The 16,290-nt window shown below is 42.7% G+C and overlaps 1 protein-coding gene across 23 annotated transcripts in view; it reads right to left on the bottom strand.

The window, feature by feature from the left end:
- The window catches only part of Hdac9 (histone deacetylase 9), an 834,213-nt gene that overhangs the window by 100,412 nt on the left and 717,511 nt on the right, over positions 1-16,290 (bottom strand). For all 23 annotated transcript variants that reach the window (XM_075948414.1, XM_075948435.1, XM_075948434.1 and 20 more), the window contains one exon: positions 2,005-2,123. In XM_075948414.1, coding sequence (XP_075804529.1) covers positions 2,005-2,123 — 119 coding nt within the window. The remainder of the gene's footprint in view (positions 1-2,004; positions 2,124-16,290) is intronic.

The following is a 16,290-nucleotide window of genomic DNA, read 5'->3' as shown; positions in this document are numbered from 1 at the left end:
ACCCTTCTGATTTTAGACAAGCTTTACTTATTAAGATATAAATAAAATATTGCTGTATTAGTAGATTTGAAATGTTGGAGATTCCCTTGCATTCTGTTTGAAAGAACTGGGGTCTGAGGCCACCAAATTGGCAGCTGGGTCCTCAGGATGAACATGGTGGTGTAGGAAAGAAGTAGGAATTTAAGAGGTGGGCCTACTAGGATGTTTTCCGGTCATTGAAGAGGGGCTTTAGTAGAGAATTATGTCATTCTAATGCCTCCCCTTCGCGTCTTCCCACCTACCCATGAGATAAACAATTGTACTCTGCCACTCACTTCTCACCACAACAGGCCCATGGGTGATAAACTCAAAAGCTGCTGGCAGAAACAACCCTTCCCTGGGGTGTAAGCCGACTATCTCAGCTAATTTATTACGTCATCGGAAAGCTGACTGGCATTGCTGGAGCAGAAGTGTTAGACACAATGTTTTTAGTATCTATAAGAAAAAGAGACCACAGTACTACTGTTTGTGACTCTACTTTGCAATGTGACATTTGAGATTTGAAACTCATTTGTCCAAGATTTAGCACAATGGTTAGTCCCTTTTCCCTTGGAGAGATGGAGAAGTTAAACCTCCACCTCTGGGCAAGGCGAAAGACTCAAGGACAGCGTTCTCCAACTCCTGAAGGAGATGTGTGAATTTCATGAAAAAGGCCACCTTTCCCAGGTTTCTGTCTTTCTCCCCATGGGGTTTATATCATTTAGGTTTTTCCTTTGTTTTGGTGTAAAACTTTACTTTTCTTTATTTAAAGTAAACGAGTCACCAGCCTTGACTCCAATGAGATTTATCCGCAATAGAAGGACAGATTTCAACTTGAGGTGAGTTCCGTGAGCAGCATCACCAGAAGGATCACAAAGATATTTAATACAAGAAAATGCCTCTGTATTCAATTTTTCACAATATGCATTATCTAGTTTTTGTTGTGTGTGTGGAGTTGCCTGCTCTAATATGTTTTCGATAGACAACAAGGCACCAAGAACCCTGGGTAAATAATAGATGTTAAAAATAGCCACTACCTAACAATGTTACTGGAACAATTAGAGTGCAGAAATGTTCTCACATCAGCAGCCAACGACAAACAAAGGCTGGCACGAAGCTGTTTCTTGGTTCTTTTCAAATTAATATAGCAAACGCGTTCCAAACTCATCTCTCCCACTTAAAACTGCTGGAATTGTTTCGTTCTGTTTGCTCTCAGCTCCCCCAAAGCCTATAATACCGGATGCCGTCCTCTGTAGTTCTACAGTCTTGTCTTGTTTAGTAGGCACACACGGTGCCAATGCATATTTACATGCATGCACTGCACACATGCTTCGCTTTCCTGCGCAGAGTAAGGAAATTGTTCTTAAAGAAAGTTCCCATCTAGCTCAACTCCATGGAGTCAGATTCTTCAAACACAATAAAACACAAAATTCACTTCTCTGCTGGGAAGCTGGCTGCTGTGGAACACAGCCAGAAAGTGTGTCCTTGCAACCCAACAGAAGACCAGCATAGGCCTCAGGGACCCTCAGGAATGCTGTAGCACAATTAAGTCTGTATTTGAACCTGGGAGCACACGACATTATTGCCAAGTAGCTATTTCTATTCCCTGTACAATGGAATAAAAATCACAGCTACGTTCTCCGTTCAAAAGACCCAGTAGTTTCCCTAGACTTATGACTTCTCAGATCAGCTATTAGATCATAGACAGAAACCATACTGCTGTACTCTTTAAATGAAAACTAAGACTCCTGAAATGCAGGACGTTTCTGACATGTCTACCAAGTCTACCATAGGAAATCATTTGCTTTTGTTCAATGAAATTTTTTACAGAAACACAAAACTGACAGAGCAGTAAATACCACACCAATCATTTTCAAACATCTCCCCAGTGTTCACAGAACTCATGTAAAAGGTATCGTATATCGTAAAGGACAAAACAGTCTATGACGTCATAGCATTTCATGACGTCTTGGAAGAGATACTTGCATTTTGCTGTCACTTTGTAACCTCCTAGGGGAGGGGTGTGGCCTTCCAACGCATCAAATCCTGCAGACACCAGGACCATGTCTGGATCAAACTCTTTGGCCACGGGCATCACGACAGTCCTGTACGGTGAAAAGGCAACAGTCACTCATGGGAAAGCTGGGTACCTGTAAAAACGGCTTTGTGAAAATGACTTGGCACAGCCTCAGTCACTTCCAGGGAAAGAAGGAGAAGGAAACGCTAGCTGGATCAAAAGCTTAGCATTTCCTTCATATGTGAGCATCCCAATACAGTCTTTTCCCTTTCATCTTTTTCCCCTCCAGACTGCACACCCCCATGCTCCCCAGGTACATTCTGCAGCCTGTGCCAGCACAGACGCATCTGTGCGCTGCTTCATCCCCTCGCCTATAAAAACGAAAGCCCGCTTCTTCCAGAGGAGAGCAATGTTTTACGGGAAAACCGAAGCTTTAGGGAGAACCTAGCTTGCTCTAGTTAAGAAGAAATTGGTATAAATTTGAACTATAAATTTCTTCTGGGAAAAAGTTTGCTTTCCCAACTTTAATATATATATATATTTTTTAAAATATTTGTCATGGTAGGGGGTGACTCTTGCAGAGGAAAAACATAGAATTCCCTTAATAGAATCCAGATTATGATGTTAAGGGAGTCCAAGGCCAGACACAGCTGGAATGTGGCAGCCTTGTCCCTGGCAGCAGCCCCTGCTGGCCCCACTTAGACACATGAGCAGTCACCTCTCAGCCTCCTCAGGGCTCTGAACCTTCCCATCACAGTTAGTTTTGAGAGAAAATGACTGCAGGACCTCAGGAAAAAAGTTTATGAGAGCTTCAAGCTCAGAGTGCCATCATAAAAATTCAAATACCAAAGACTTATTTAATCAGATGAGGAAACAGCACACTATTATGAAGTTTACTAGGAAGACTTCTGTCTGTGTGGAGGGACTGAAGCAAGTGTTCCAGGACTAATCCTTCAAGAGAAAACTAATTAGCTCTTCGGCTTTTTAAGAAAAACAATTTAGATTTTCAACAATGATCACTTACCTTTATGTAAAGAAATTTTGACTGAATGCTGTACATTAGTTAGTTGAAGTTAGAAAATAGCTAAATGAAACTTATCTAGAGAGAGAAATCAGCTTAACACTTTTTCTCACACCTCTTCTGCCAGCACAGAACGCCAGCCCGTGTGCCTCCAAACATACGCACATATCAGGTTTCCAGTCATCCCACCAGCAACTGGAAAACTACCGAGCCTAACTAGTCACTAGTGAAACTGAGAAAGATAGAATACAACCCACTATGTATAGATTATTTATGTTTTTATTCAATAATGTTATGAATATTTAGTATGGATCCAACTCTGAAGAGAGTCATAAGATTCTTTCCTTCAATATTATCACCTCTGACATTGTTTTTGTAGAAGTATCATGTCTAATCATTCACTGATGTTCATGAATGAAAAGACCATGTGTTACTGAGACATTGGGCTACTCTCTCAAAGAATTCAGACTATTTCCCCAAGATTCTCCCTTTATTTTTGCAGGTAGTACACACTTTTTTAGCAAACTAGTCTAGTTTATCTGTAAGCCAATCAACACATTCGGTGTGCCAGTCATTTCTGAACTCACAAACAAGAGGTTTTCAGTTACACTTCATCTCAGGGAACTCAATCCGATGCAGGGGGATTCACTCCACAAATAACAACACAGTAAGAATTTAGCGGGGAAAACCTACCACACATCCCAGAAACTTTAGATGTAAGCTTGCCACAGCCTGGGGTCACCTGAGAGAAAAGCCTTGACCGAGGAATTTCCTAGAGCAGATTGGCCTATGGGCGTGTCTGTTGGGGGATTGTCTTGATTATTAATTAAAGCGGAACAGCCCAGTCCCTTATGGATGGCACCATCCCTAAGCAAATACATGGTCTTGGGGTTGGTCAATCCATCCAGCAAGCAGCATTCTTCAATGGTTTCTGCTCTGCTCACTGGGCAAGAGGGCAGCTACCCAAATAGTCAGCAAGCCTGCCTTCCGGTTCCTGCCGTGGCTTTCCTGGGAGGACGACAGACTGCGAGCACAAGATGAAACAAAGCCTTCTCTTCCCAAGCTGCGTTGGTCATGGTGTTCGTCACAGTAAAGAAAGGAACTAGGATACGACAGTTTCTACTAGAATCCTTCATTGAAAGCACACTTGCTTAAAACTCTGGTTCCTCTTCAGAGCAATCCTCAGCCTTTACTATTCTAATTGTTAGAATTTTGTCCAGATGGCAACTGTCTGCCGAATGAACTAGCTATGTGTGATTATAGAAAGTTTGTGTGATATTCTGATACAAAATATTCTGCAAATTTTCTGTTAAACTGGAGAACTACATGGCAGCAACTGCTTATGAATAGTAACATTGGTGATGTTTTCTTCATTGACTCCAACTAACACACATTGCCTACTTTGTTGCAAACACTGCCATGGCTAAAGATTGTTCAATTCTAAACTGGATCTTAGTGATTTTCATACTGTTGATACAAATTCTTCCTTGCCCACATCTCATAAACAGATAGAACTAATATTCCCCAAATATCATTATATTGGTAAATTAAAAAAAAATTCTCTGTGTGCAAGCACTTTGCCAGAAAATATGTCTGGGTATCACGGCATGTCTCATGGCCACAGAAGCCAGAAGAGGGCATCGGATCCCATGGGATCAGATGGGAATAGAACCCAGGCCTTCTGGAGCAGCCGCTGGTGCTCTCAACTGCTGAGCCATTCCTCCAGCCCCATATTTGGAAACTTTTAAAGAGACATCACCTTCGTCTTCAAGCTCTTTTATTTATGTTGGCATGGGTCTAGAATGCCCACTATAGCCAAGTCTCCTTTCCAAGACTCATTCTGAAATTAACTACCATTGCTAGAGTGTGGACCACTGCCATTGCTCTGGGAGTGGGCTCCTGATGCAAGGATGAGTCTGTCAAGGGTCCTCTCTGTGCTCTGCCTGTTTGCCCTTCCACCATGTTATGGCTCAGTAGGGTGACCCATACCAGACACCAGCACCACAGTTCCGGACTTTGTAGCTTCATAACCATTTTCCAAATCTATATTTTATATCAATCATCTATCTGTTACATCCACACAAAATGGACTAAGACTGTGTATAAAAGACCAAAAGACTGTTATGAAAATATTAAGTTAAAAAAGCAGTATAATTTTTCTTGAATAAATTCCTCAGAGGCATTCATGGGGTTTGTTGTTAAGGAGAAAAGCAAAACATGCATGTTTGCTTGGGTTATCATACACTTCATAATAACCATGACACCCCAATAGTGAAAACCTGTCATTGAATAGCTAGTGTTCCATTGTCAATCTCCAATAAAAGATTACAGAGGTCCTTGACTCTAGGACATTATCACCGGAAAAAAGAAGCAGCTCAGGAGTACTGTATGGAGGCAAGGAAATTGTCAGAAGGGATGAAAATGTGCCTAGGGGCAGACAAACTAAAGCCGAAAAGCCCTGGGAGGCTGGAGCTGTAACAATTCCAGAAATACAAGAAGTAAGGCGGTGGATTATAACCCATAAAAATCAGGTAAGTAGTCACGAGTTCATAGCATAAAAAAGATATAACTGAACAGGAGTTCATAGCATAACAGAGATATAACTGAACAGGAGTTCATAGCATAACAGAGATATAACTGAACAGGAGTTCATAGCATAACAGAGATATAGCCAAGCAGAGAGGAAACCGCTCTTCCTACAGAGTAAACTATCAACCAACAAATGTCCAAGAATTCAAGTATTTAAGGAAAGAGAAAAATCACCATTTGAATAAGATGAAAAATAATTGAAGGAAGCGAGATGCACAGATTCTGTGCATTTTTCACATCAGGGACACAGAGATACCCACAAAACCTTTACTATTGTAAAAGCTTCTGAAACTCCTCCAATATTCTTCAAAACAAAAGTATCCGATAAGAAACATGACCAACTCAACAATGGGAATCCTATTAGCAAAAGAACTTTTAATTTTTTCTTTCTAAAACGACTTGCTCATTTATTTTACTTATGTATATGTGTATGTGCGTGAACTTGTGTGTTCACATGCATGTAACCTAAAGACGACAAAAGGTGAAACTGGAGTTACATGTGGTTGTGGGCCACCAAACAGGTGCTGGCAACACTGGTCCTGTGTAAGAGCAGCCAGTGCTCTTAACTACTGAGCCATTTCTCCAGCCCTACCAAACAGACTTTTAAACAAATTTTGAGCAGTGAAAATTTGGGAGCAGATTAGGAAATGAACTAGAAAAAAAAAGCTGCTACCAAGAACTTGCTATAGAAGGAAGTAGAGAAGAGATATTTGGCCCTAGGAAGCCCTCAGTAAGGAAATAGACACAGTGGAAGGGAAAGGTAGGACTGAAAAGAAGACATTAAAAAAATGTGATCAACAAAAACCACTAGAAGATGTCCACACATCCTAACTGCCTCTTCCTGCTAATAACTAGGCTTAGCAGAATCCTCTCTTCCTTACTGACAAGTAGGTGTGCACAAAGCCCAAACTTTCCTGTCATGTTGGTGACCTCCAAATACAATTCTCTTGGTTTTGTCCTCAGGGCATTCAGTTACCACTAGGCCACCTTCCAGAAGGTTAATCCCAAGTAGAGTGAAGAGGGGTTAAAGATACTAGTTGATTCCGACTCTCAATTGACATTTATATACTCATTAGGAAAACTGACACCATGTCCTGCCTTCTTAAATATCAACGGAAAACAAGAGGATTTCCTGGCTTATGAGAAGACCCAAGAGTATAGAAAAAAACATTTATTTCTTTGTAGTACTATAGATTAAGCCTGAAACATACACAATGTGCCCAGATACACAAGACAGTAACCAAAAGGGAAAAAACAGAGGGAATAAATTCCAGCAGAAATGAAGAATGGGTGTAGACATCAGTGAAGAAGGTTGACAGTAAACAACAAAACTAGAGCAAGGAAGAGAGTGGGCGGGTAGCGCGCGAGAGCATCAATGTGGACATGGAGGAAGGGATGGAGAGTGGGGGTGTGCTTAGCATGGACTAAGGGTAACAGTGGCAGAGAGCAGAAAGCAAACAGATCCCGGGCTCTGCCTGCTCCTCAGGAAGAATGTGGCCGTGTCGTGGTTGTATCTCCTGTACGTTCTGAATCCACCTCTTCAACTCTCATGGAAAGATTTCCCCAATGGGGCTCTCTTCTTGGCTTTCTCCAGTGTCTGTGTCTCCTCTACTAACGATGTACTCTTCGGAAGCTGGAGAGTGAGTGAGCGGTGGCAGGAATGCCTGCCAGTTTCCATCCATCCGCTTCTTCTACGAAACAAGATTTTACCGGCCATCTATCAGGCAGGTTCGCAGACAGTCCTGACCTCTTACTTCATAGACTTCACGTCTTAACCGAGAAGGAGTTTATGAGCAATCAAGCAGTCCACAGCCATGCCGCCCTGAATGCAGCTGATGCTGCTGCGGCTGGCACACAGTGATAACAGTGGAAGACTGTTGGATCCAGTCAGTCGCATACCTGGTAATGACGTCAGGGCAGGTGGTGCACTGGCAGCCATGCAGCACTTTGAAACTAAGTCTCAATAAACAGGAAGACTCTGAAAGACTGGAGAGGACTGTGCCAAGTTCTCATTGATGTCACCTCAAACAATGGATTCTATCTCCTGCATGACTGACTGAAGATGGCATATTATATTCATACATACGTGAATTATAGGTGAAGAGTCATGTCGACATTTTTTGTATGTATAATTGTTGGTCATGGCTTCAAGGCATCAGATTACGAATTAAACATTTCCAAATGGGGTCACGGGTTCTTTTCTTTTATGATCCTTTTCCAACAAAACAAAGCACACATGATATTATGCACATTTCCCTTCACGCACCTGTACTTCTACACAAAGTGCAAGAAACAACATTCTGCAGGAAATCTACTCATGACAGGCCACAGTTGGGCTGGCAAACAGCACTGTTTCACATCCAGACAGTTGCCTGGGACATGCCCAACATCTCTGTCACCTCTGGACCACTGTGGAAGTGCCCAAGGGCATCTCTTAGGGAATCTGTGCTGGGGTAACTGCACACACCAGACGGTTTGTGTTCACGATCAGTTACACAAGCCCTGACTTCTGTCCTGGTTTGTGTTCACGATCAGTTACACAAGCCCTGACTTCTGTCCTGGTTTGTGTTCATGATCAGTTACACAAGCCCTGACTTCTGTCCTGTCTTTCTATCTTCATCTTGCATCTCTGTGTGTGCAACCACCTCACACATCCCAAATACACCCCACAACACACACACACCTCCCTAAACACATAATGGATACCCTCCCCAATACACCCATATTTACCCTCTTCTCTCTGCATACACTCAACACATGTACCCCACAATACACCCAACAATTCCCTACGCATACATATGCTTAACACACATTCCTTTTGCAATACATACCCTTGTATATGTACTCAATATACCAATTCAAAACAGATACCCACAGAACACACACCCCAATACACACAGACACCCAGTGCACACATATACATATTCCCAAGACCCCCATCAATCACATCCCAACTGCCCTCCACAACAAGCATGTTTTAACCTAACTCTCAGCACACAAACACACAGTTTTGTGTACATGCACATATATACACATGCATGATTTCTTTCTTCTTTCAACTTATACACTCATGCTAGCTGTCTTCTAACTTAATTTTCTGTCTTTGGCAACTCTTTTTCACCCTCTCCCCCACAATCAACACATCAAGATATATCATTGTCTACACTTTGAAAATGCGACAGAAACTAACCCTCCCCACAGGACCAGTGCTCTCTCCCTAGACAGCGTCACCATCCTCTTTGCCTCTGGTGGACAGCGGCAGGTACAGAGACATATATTATCAGAGCCCCATCACCTCCCTCAGGACAAACACGTTCTGAACGACCTACAAGTCCCAGACAGTGAGGCTGTGCAACACATCCTTGACTGTCTTCACATTCTTTGCCAGGACTCTAGTCACAAGTATACCAGACTCACTCAGGCCAAGGGAGTGTTTTCACAACCCAAATAGTCTTGTGGTAATATGCATGTATCATAAAACTGACAGTTCTAAAGGGCATGGGCATTAAATACAATAACTGCTATGCAATGACCATTCAGCTCCAGAACAGTTCTTGTTCCCAAGCAAAATCTACATGAGTCAAACAATTATTTAATAAATTCCCATCCTCCAATCACTTTGTGGCCAGCATTCTACTTTCCTGTCTATGAATCCAGCAACAGCTTTGATGTAAAGCTTTCAGCCTTGGTCAAGGCTTCCTGCCACACCTTCCTCTCTCCCTCCATCCCTCCCTCCCTCCCTCCCTCCCTCCCTTCCTGTCCCCCTTCTTCCCTGCCTTCCGTTCTTCTTTCCTTGTTTCCACCATGGCAAGGACGGTTACTACAGAATTCACCCTCCACTGTGAGAACTGGAGCATATGGCACTATTCCTGCAGCTGGACACTCACCGTTATAGATCCCGTTATTATTAGACCACCTCAGCTACTCCTTCTAAGTGAAAAGTCTGCAAATCTGTCCTTCTGTGGCTTGTTTATTACACATAGTATTGTTTCCTTGAGTTCCTGTGTTTTTATACAAGGGTGTGGCATGAGGCATACGTGGAGGTCAAAGAGCAACCGCTGAAGTCAGGTTTCACCTTCCACATTCTGGAGTCAAGAGTGCTCTATTCCATACATGAGGACAAACAGTCCACAATCTTCCAAGGATTGCTTTTTTATCCACCTCCCATCTCTTGGTAAAAATATCAGAATTACAGGTTCTAGTACTGTGCTTTTTACGTGGGTTCTAGAGATTTGAACTTGGGTCTTCAGACTTGAGCAGAAAGTGCTTTACCCAATAAAGATGAAATAGTATCCCACTGGATACAAGTCTTGCTGTCTTTTTCATCTATCTGTCCATACAACGATAATGAAGTTGCTCACTGTGAAGAGCCAGGAGTCTGCACACCACAGTGAGGATAGCAAATGGTGCTGACTCGCTCGGCTCTAAGAGCGGATGCTCTGTCTTCCCGCTCCCTTCACGCCACTCACCTGCGCAAGGACACACCTGCTTGGTTGTTTACTATGATGTTCATGGTTTATATCTATTCACTGCAACATCTAGTTCATCACAGACAAATCCCAGTAACCAGAAGCCCATTTAACACATGGGGAACATTCAGCAATTAATCACTGAACAAAATCTCAAATGAAACTCCTTCTGTCATGTTTTGGTTTCTTTTTTTCCACTTATCTCAGCTGAAGTTTCTTAACTCCTCAACCTCCTTGGGCAGGACACGTCACAGTAGTAACTTATAAATGGTCTTACACAAATAGTAACTTATAGACAATTTTACACAAATAGATAGTAACACATAGATTATCTTACACAAATAGATAGTAACTTATAGATGATCTTACACAAATAGTAACTTATAGATGATCTTACACAAATAGATAGTAACTTATAGACGATCTTACACAGATAGTAACTATAGACTATCTTACACAAACAGATAGTAACTTATAGATGATCTTACACAAATAGATAGTAACTTATAGACTATCTTACACAAAGAGTTCTACAAGTGTTTCTAAGCCAATTTTCAAATCTGTAAAGGCCAAGACTGGAAAGGAATGGGGTCCATCCTGTGTTCTTACTCAATCTTTAACTTACAAACAGCTTGAGTCCTCAGTCACAGCCAAAAAGCATGATGTGTCAGGACCGAGGGTCCTAACCATTGTTAGCTCAAGTCCTTGTTTGTTTTTTTTAAGATAAGTTATTTATTTCTCTATTGCTTGTGGATGGGTGTTATGTCTGGGTATTATATATGCCCAGTGCTTTTGGAGGGTTTACAGCTGTATAGCTGGAATTACAGATGGTTCTGAACCACTGTGTAGGTGCTGGGAACTGGACCACGGTCCTCTGAAAGAACAGCTAGTGCACGTGACCACTGAGATATCCCCCAGCCTCTAGATTTATTCTTACAGAGCATGAAAAATGTAAGATGCTTCTAGAAAAATATATACAGAAATCAAAACAAAAATTTCAACTTTATTTCCTTAAATAAACACCAAAGATACAAACAAGAGAAAATATCATTAGTATGTGAGAGAGAAAAAGAGTCCAAGTGACACAGGCAGAACAGAGTCCACATGACATGGGCAGAACAGAGTCCACGTGACATGGGCAGAACAGAGTCCACATAACATGGACAGAACAGAGTCCACGTGACATGGGCAGAACAGAGTCCACATAACATGGACAGAACAGAGTCCACATAACATGGACAGAACAGAGTCCATGTGACATGGGAAGAACAGAGTCCACATAACATGGACAGAACAGAGTCCACGTGACATCGGAAGAACAGAATCCACGTGACATGGACAGAACAGAGTCCACATAACATGGACAGAACAGAGTCCACGTGACATGGGAAGAACAGAGTCCACATAACATGGACAGAACAGAGTCCATGTGACATGGGAAGAACAGAATCCATGTGACATGGGAAGAACAGAGTCCACATAACATGGACAGAACAGAGTCCACGTGACACGGGCAAGGACAGAGTCCACATAACATGGACAGAACAGAGTCCACGTGACATGGGAAGAACAGAGTCCACATAACATGGACAGAACAGAGTCCACGTGACATGGGAAGAACAGAGTCCACATAACATGGACAGAACAGAGTCCACGTGACATGGGAAGAACAGAGTCCACGTGACATCGGAAGAACAGAATCCACGTGACATGGACAGAACAGAGTCCACATAACATGGACAGAACAGAGTCCACGTGACATGGGAAGAACAGAGTCCACATAACATGGACAGAACAGAGTCCACGTGACATGGGAAGAACAGAGTCCACATAACATGGACAGAACAGAGTCCACGTGACACGGGCAAGGACAGAGTCCACATAACATGGACAGAACAGAGTCCACGTGACATGGGAAGAACAGAGTCCACATAACATGGACAGAACAGAGTCCACGTGACATGGGAAGAACAGAGTCCACATAACATGGACAGAACAGAGTCCACGTGACATGGGAAGAACAGAGTCCACGTGACATCGGAAGAACAGAATCCACGTGACATGGACAGAACAGAGTCCACATAACATGGACAGAACAGAGTCCACGTGACATGGGAAGAACAGAGTCCACATAACATGGACAGAACAGAGTCCATGTGACATGGGAAGAACAGAGTCCACATAACATGGACAGAACAGAGTCCACGTGACATGGGAAGAACAGAGTCCACATAACATGGACAGAACAGAGTCCACGTGACATGGGAAGAACAGAGTCCACATAACATGGACAGAACAGAGTCCACGTGACATGGGAAGAACAGAGTCCACATAACATGGACAGAACAGAGTCCACGTGACATGGGAAGAACAGAGTCCACATAACATGGACAGAACAGAGTCCACGTGACATGGGAAGAACAGAGTCCACATAACATGGACAGAACAGAGTCCATGTGACATGGGAAGAACAGAATCCACATAACATGGACAGAACAGAGTCCATGTGACATGGGAAGAACAGAATCCACATAACATGGACAGAACAGAGTCCATGTGACATGTATCTTTGCAAATCTTAGTTTATTTTCATTTCTCTAGCAACATGGTGGCTGTAAAACCCTGCTGTAATGAACTGAAAGTAAAACAGAAAAGACAGTAAAAACTTCTTAACTGAACAGAGTACTGTTCAGAAAATCTAAAAAATCTGATTTGTTTGTTGAAATGGGCTCATAGCAGGAAAACTGTCTACCACGGCAGACTTCCTTACAGTAGGACAATCAGATGACTGTCACGAGTGAACTTTGGAAACTTAATCATGTGCCCAATTCTTGTTATGACTTCCTTTATCCAAAAAAATTATTCCTACAGAGATTTTACTACCATCCAATTGGTCATAGGATTTCTCCGCCTTTGGGGAATGCATTGAGGGGCTTAGCACACTTACTGCTTTTCCCATCACCCAACAACAGCGCAGAACAATCCTTTTTGTAAAGTTTCAAATGGGTCTCTCTTTGGCCTTTCCACAAGCGATTGCATTCCATAAAATATTATTACATGATGCCAAAGGACCCTGGCTAAAAATTAAACTCAAGATTCCAATAAAATTTCTCTCTCTCTCTCTCTCTCTCTCTCTCTCTCTCTCTCTCTCTCTCTCACACACACACACACACACACACACACACACACACACACACACACGTGTGTGTGTGCACAAGAATGTTTGCCTTTATATTTTTTCTTAAAGAGAGGACTTTGTAGACAGAAAAAGAAGGAAAAAGAAAGGTCAGACTTGGCTTTAAGTAAATGTTCTGTGGTTTACAGAATTCACAAAATAAATTACGGCATGACATCCTCTTCAAGGAACTGTTTGTGTCTTTGGAAAAAGTGTGTATTATTTTTGGTGAACTCTACCTTTTGATGTGGCCTTTCTGAGGGAGGCAGCATCATCAGGTTTTTTAAAACATTGAACAACAATGTGGGATGAAGAAGACAAAGGCACCGTCATTTAGTAAGGAAAACCCTCTTGTTCCCTGAGGCATAGCCAGAAAGAGACCAGGAAAGAAGACAAAACTTGAGGCCTGCCTGGAGTTCTGAAGTTCAGACATGGCTGCATCCTCTGTCTGAAGACCAGGCCAAGCCCAGGGACCTTGGATTTCACTCATAGCTAAAATGGCCGGGGATAGAATTAGTCCGCAGGGCAGTGAAATAGTTCATTTTTCCTGAGTTCTAGCAACACTGTGCGTATTGACCATTTTGAAGGACACGATGTGCCAGGGACTATGTTTTACAGTTGTTAGTCTGTCTAATATTGTCATACCCACAGATGACTTGAAATTATGTGTCTTATGTGAAAATATGCATTTACTCCAACTCTATAGGTGAAGAAATTGTGAATATAGGTGAGTATAAGTGGATATTATAGGTGAGTATAAGTGGATATTCACCTGTGTTCACAGTTTGTAGCTAAGGAAACCAAAACTATTATCAGGCGAAAACCTTTGGTCCATTTGCTCAATTAGCTGATTGGATTTTGATTGAAACCCAGATCTATGTTAAAGCAATGGTTGCACATTCTGAAACGTGATAATTTCACTGGCGTTTGACTGAGTTTCTGGATGAAAATGTGCCGCTTCTGAGTGAGAGGACTCTGTGTGGCTAGGAGGGCACGTGTTCCTAATTAGGCCCTTAAGTGCTCCTACGAGGGAGAAGCCAGGGTGCGGTTCCCTGCTTCATAGGAGACAGGACCCATGAAGGCCCAGTCTACTCTGAGGTACAATAATGAAGAGTTTTCTACAGTGATGGAGTAACATAGTTGATGTTTACTACTGTTAAGGTTTATTTTATGATTGTGTGTGTGTATGTGCATGTGCGCACGCACGCACGTGAGTGCACACAGACACACCCACGTGAGCCCACGAATGCCAGTGCCCTCTGAGCCCAGAGGTATTGAACTCCCTGGAGCAGGAGCTACAGCAGTTCTGAGGCACCCAATGGGCACACTATGGGTCAAGCACGAGTCCTCTGCAAGGCCAGGAAGCAGCCATCTCTCTTGCCCCTGATACTTACTATTTTGGGAAAATATTGAAATATTAGTAACACTACAGTTCGTCAGTTGATTTCCTATGAAAAAATTTCTAAACGCACTCAAACTCCAGATATAAAAGTTATTATTGTTCATTATTTTCACAAATATTTAGATACGTGGCTTTCAATGTCTATTTTCAGATTTTAAAAGTTGGATGCTATAGGGAAAGCCACACTACTGCTGCATAAGCCCTGTAGAAGCTCTGTGTGGTGGCCTACATCTGCAATCTCAGCATTGTGGAGGCAGCAACAGGTTAATAGGTCCCCAGAGCTGACATCATGCCATCTGTTGGGTGAGCTCCATGCTCAATGAGAGACACTATGTCAGACAATGAAGAGAGGTGAGCATTGGCTTCTACACACACACTCACATGCAAACATAGAGCACACACACATAGAACACACACACACACTAATTCGTTCACTCACACACCCAGGCACTCACACACTCACATGCACACATAGAACATACACACACACACACACACACACTAATTCGTTCACTCACACACCCAGGCACTCACACACTCACATGCACACATAGAACACACACACACACTAATTCGTTCACTCACACACCCAGGCACTCACACACTCACATGCACACATAGAACATACACACACACACACTAATTCGTTCACTCACACACCCAGGCACTCACACACTCACATGCACACATAGAACATACACACACACACACACACACCGATTCACTCACACACCCAGGCACTCACACACTCACATGCACACATAGAACATACACACACACACACACACACCGATTCACTCACACACCCAGGCACTCACACACTCACATGCACACATAGAACATACACACACACACACACACTAATTCGTTCACTCACACACCCAGGCACTCACACACTCACATGCACACATAGAACACACACACACACACCGATTCACTCACACACCCAGGCACTCACACACTCACATGCACACATAGAACATACACACACACACACACACACCGATTCACTCACACACCCAGGCACTCACACACTCACATGCACACATAGAACATACACACACACACACACACCGATTCACTCACACACCCAGGCACTCACACACCCATGCACTCACACACTCAAACACAAGATTTCATTTGCTTTAACAATTTTCTCAATAAGCAAAGTAATCAAAGCCGGCTTTGACAAGTCTGTCTTCCTCACAGATCTGTTTGTGCACTAGCGAGTGGATTCCCCAAACCCTCCTCACACACCCGCATTGGATCTCAATGCCCCGGATGAAGGGCAGGATCTCACCGAATAAGGAAAACAGCTGTATTCTGGAAGCTTACACAACATTTAAGAAATAGACTTGAAAACAAAACCTTTTTCAGTGCAATATGGCATCTTCTCCCTCACATTCCTATGGACACATTGTTTCCAGTTCAGAAGAATAATTGTTTTAAGAAGTAGAGCTGTAGGTGCAGACACAGAGAAGGAACTGACAGGTTTTCCCCAGAAAATGGAGAAAAAGCCTCACAGATAAATGGACATTTATAATAATAACTGACTATTTAAACAATGGCTTAGAGGGTTTCGATGTTTTTAATTCAAAA

Source organism: Microtus pennsylvanicus, chromosome 14, assembly GCF_037038515.1.
Source record: "Microtus pennsylvanicus isolate mMicPen1 chromosome 14, mMicPen1.hap1, whole genome shotgun sequence".
Classification (NCBI taxonomy): domain Eukaryota; kingdom Metazoa; phylum Chordata; class Mammalia; order Rodentia; family Cricetidae; genus Microtus; species Microtus pennsylvanicus.
This window is presented reverse-complemented; position numbering and strand designations above follow the sequence as displayed.